Raw genomic sequence first — 3,076 nt, 5'->3', positions numbered from 1 at the left:
GTTTGAGATTTTGGGTAGTTTGAGATTTTGGATAATTTGAGATTTTGGATAGTTTGAGATTTTGGATAGTTGCTTGGATGGCGCCAGCAAGGAAGAGAAGGACTTCCCCGGTATGGGAACACTTCGATTTGATTTCTCCCAATAAATTAGGCTACATATAACATTATTACAGGTGCATTACGTTTGCTTATCAAAAACTTTATTTTTCACTATCTGTCTTTCATTCAAAGGTGAAGTGTTTATTGTGTTCTCATGCAAGGCATTGCCGTGCCTTGCATGAGAACAGGGAGGCAACTGGAGGTGAACCCAGCCAAGGTAGGTCATTGCAAATATTACAAATATACTGTCTCAATTTTACTATGTTGACTTTCGCTAATCATGCAAATAAAAGAAAAGTAACAGACACTGTAGTTACATAGATTCTATTTTTTCCAGCCACCAGAAAACAAGAGCTGGATGAAGCCTGGGTCTCCATGATAGTGAAGGATACACAGCCCTTCAGTATTGTGGAGGATGTGGGATTTAGGGACTTAGTGTCTAAATCAGACCCTACCTATGTTCTCCCCACAAGGCAGGTGTGTACGGGTGCATGGATAAAGCAAAAGAGTATTTTGATATTACATCTGACAATTAAAGACTGTTCTTTTCTTTCCTTTAGGCTCTAAAGGCCATGGTGGATGTCAAATACACCTCAGCAAAGGACAAGGCCAAAGCTATAGTGCAGAAGGTGGCTGCAGTAAGCCTTACTTCTGATATGTGGACATCCATTAACATGGAGGCCTACCTGGCAGTTACCTGCTATTTTGTTGACGAAAACACCCGTCTGAATTCAGTATGGTTAGGAGTACTGAAATTCCCTCTCACACACACTGCTGAACATTTAGCGTGTGTGAAAGCCTCCCTCATGGAGGAATGGGGAATCACCAATAAGGTAACATGTCTAGTTACTGATGGTGCAGCTAATATGATTGCCTGTGGCAGGGAACTGAGGCTCCGCCACACTATCTGCATAGCTCACACACTGAACCTGATAGTAAGAAAGGCTCTTGAACTGACCCCCGTACTCTCTGACATCCGGACCAAGGCGAGGAAGCTGGTTGGATACTTCAGAAGTAGCACCACTGCTAAGGTATGTTCTTTGACTTTATTACAATTTTTGATAATGCTAATATTTTGTTTGTGTTACTGCTGCTGTGACGGAATTAATTGCTAATCCGTATTTTTTTAAAGGAGAAGCTTGCACAGGTGCAACAAGAAATGGGGAGGCCAAAACTGAAGCTTCTCCAAGAAGTTGACACCCGCTGGAACAGCACCTTCCACATGCTGCACCGTCTGGTGGACCTCAGAGAGCCAGTGGGGGCGGCTTTAGCCGGTCTACAAACTGACATCCCCTCACTGACCTCAGAGGAATACAACACTGTCAGTGGGTGCCTGTCATTGCTGTCATCATTTAATGATGCAGGTGTGGAGCTCTCAGCTGAGGAAAAGGTTTCCGGATCAAAGGTAGTGCCACTGCTGAAAATGTTGGAACAGATGCTGCAGGAAGACATCACAAACACGACAGCTGCAGTGGCAAGGGAAATGGGAGACCACCTCATAAGGCAGCTGAGGGAGAGGCTACACACCTTTCAATCAATGAGCATCATGTCACTAGCAACACTACTGGACCCAAGGTTTAAGGTAATAGGGTTTTTCAGTTCAACCAAAGCCACAGAAGCAATAAAAAGGCTAACATCCGAGTGTACAGCCCCTATTAGGTCTGCTCAAACCCCGGAGTCAGATCAGCCATCAACATCACAGGATGCTCAACCTGCAGCCCAAGGTAGTGTTTATTTGGTTTTGATGTCAATTTTTATTATTACTACACTCACTAACATGGTCTGTGTGTACTTCTCAGGTAACAAACTGTGGCTTCATTTGGATGACAGTGTCATGCAAGCCAGGAGAATCCAGAATGTGACAGCAGATGCCACTGTGGAGGTCCAGCGGTTCCTGTCGGAACCAAACATCGGACGAATGGAGGACCCTCTTTTGTACTGGGAAAGACAAAAATGTATCTACCCAAATTTATACAAACTTGCTGTTGGATTTCTATGCACCTCAGCCTCATCGGTGCCTTGTGAAAGAGTGTTTTCAAAGGCGGGACAAGTTGTATCAAAAAAAAGAAATCGCCTCAGCCCGAACACGGTCGAGAAGCTTCTGTTCCTGAATAAAAATGAATAAAGTCTCCCCTGTATTGTACATCGTTGTCCTAGTTACACAAGCACATTCAATGCCCTCTGCCTGGTTAAACCAATGCCACTTTCCAGAAGTAACACAGAACACTAATATTACCCCTCCTGCCATTATTATATTATATTACACTACACTAAAATACAATTATTGACCAAAGGATTGGTTTACACACATAAGATACATTAGTCACAAAACAATTACAGTTTATTATACATGTATGTTATATACTCATAATATACTTACTAGAACATAGACATTATATTATATATTATATAGATATAAATGGATTACATGGTAATAGATAGTTTTTTATTGTTTATAGTAATTTCCAACAGCCTTTACTGGCGCAAAATACAGTATATCACAGATCACGTGGTTAAGATCATATCTTCCTGTTTTACACTCTTTGACCACCAGGTGGTTTCGTGTTCACATGAAGCCTCGAGAAACAAACCCTTTTCCGAACCAATTTGCTGGAAAGCTTCAAAGCTTCATGAGGCTTCAGCTCGCCATCACTAATTATAAACCAAGAATTTAATACCTAGGTCCACAAAAGAGGTTAAAGCAATATAACTATACTTATTCTCACCTCAATACAAAGAAACAAATGATTCATATAACAAATAATAAGATGTGTAACCTCACAGTGTTACTGTGTGCATCTAAACTATGTAAGGTTAAACACAAATAAACAAATGAAAACAACTATGTGATGTTAACTATGTGATGTTAATTGTTCAGGTGTAGTTGGCTGCATATTAAATGAACCTGTGTAGGTAGCAAACTAACGAGATGAGAGAGTGTGAACTGGAATGATATTACCTTGTGTGTATAGGGACCT

General features: G+C 41.2%; 1 protein-coding gene across 1 annotated transcript; it reads left to right on the top strand.

The window, feature by feature from the left end:
* Positions 1–435: 435 nt before the first annotated feature.
* On the top strand, positions 436–2,292 carry LOC119500751 (zinc finger BED domain-containing protein 4-like). Its single transcript, XM_037790654.1, has 3 exons — positions 436–575; positions 659–1,822; positions 1,898–2,292. Exons 2-3 carry the CDS (start codon positions 1,258–1,260, stop codon positions 2,221–2,223), a joined length of 891 nt encoding a protein of 296 aa, XP_037646582.1. The 5' UTR covers positions 436–575; positions 659–1,257; the 3' UTR covers positions 2,224–2,292.
* Positions 2,293–3,076: the final 784 nt, after the last annotated feature.

The sequence above is a fragment of the Sebastes umbrosus genome, chromosome 13 (genome assembly GCF_015220745.1).
Source record: "Sebastes umbrosus isolate fSebUmb1 chromosome 13, fSebUmb1.pri, whole genome shotgun sequence".
Taxonomy (NCBI): Eukaryota; Metazoa; Chordata; class Actinopteri; order Perciformes; family Sebastidae; genus Sebastes; species Sebastes umbrosus.
Note: the sequence above shows the minus strand (reverse complement) of the source record. Positions and strands in the feature narration are given on the sequence as shown.

Excerpts from the sequence above, each read along its gene's own strand:
- LOC119500751 (XM_037790654.1), top strand. The coding sequence starts at position 1,258 with ATGGGGAGGCCAAAACTGAAGCTTCTCCAAGAAGTTGACACCCGCTGG. Across the intron at positions 1,823-1,897 it reads TGCTCAACCTGCAGCCCAAG|GTAACAAACTGTGGCTTCAT; the intron begins GTAGTGTTTATT and ends TGTACTTCTCAG.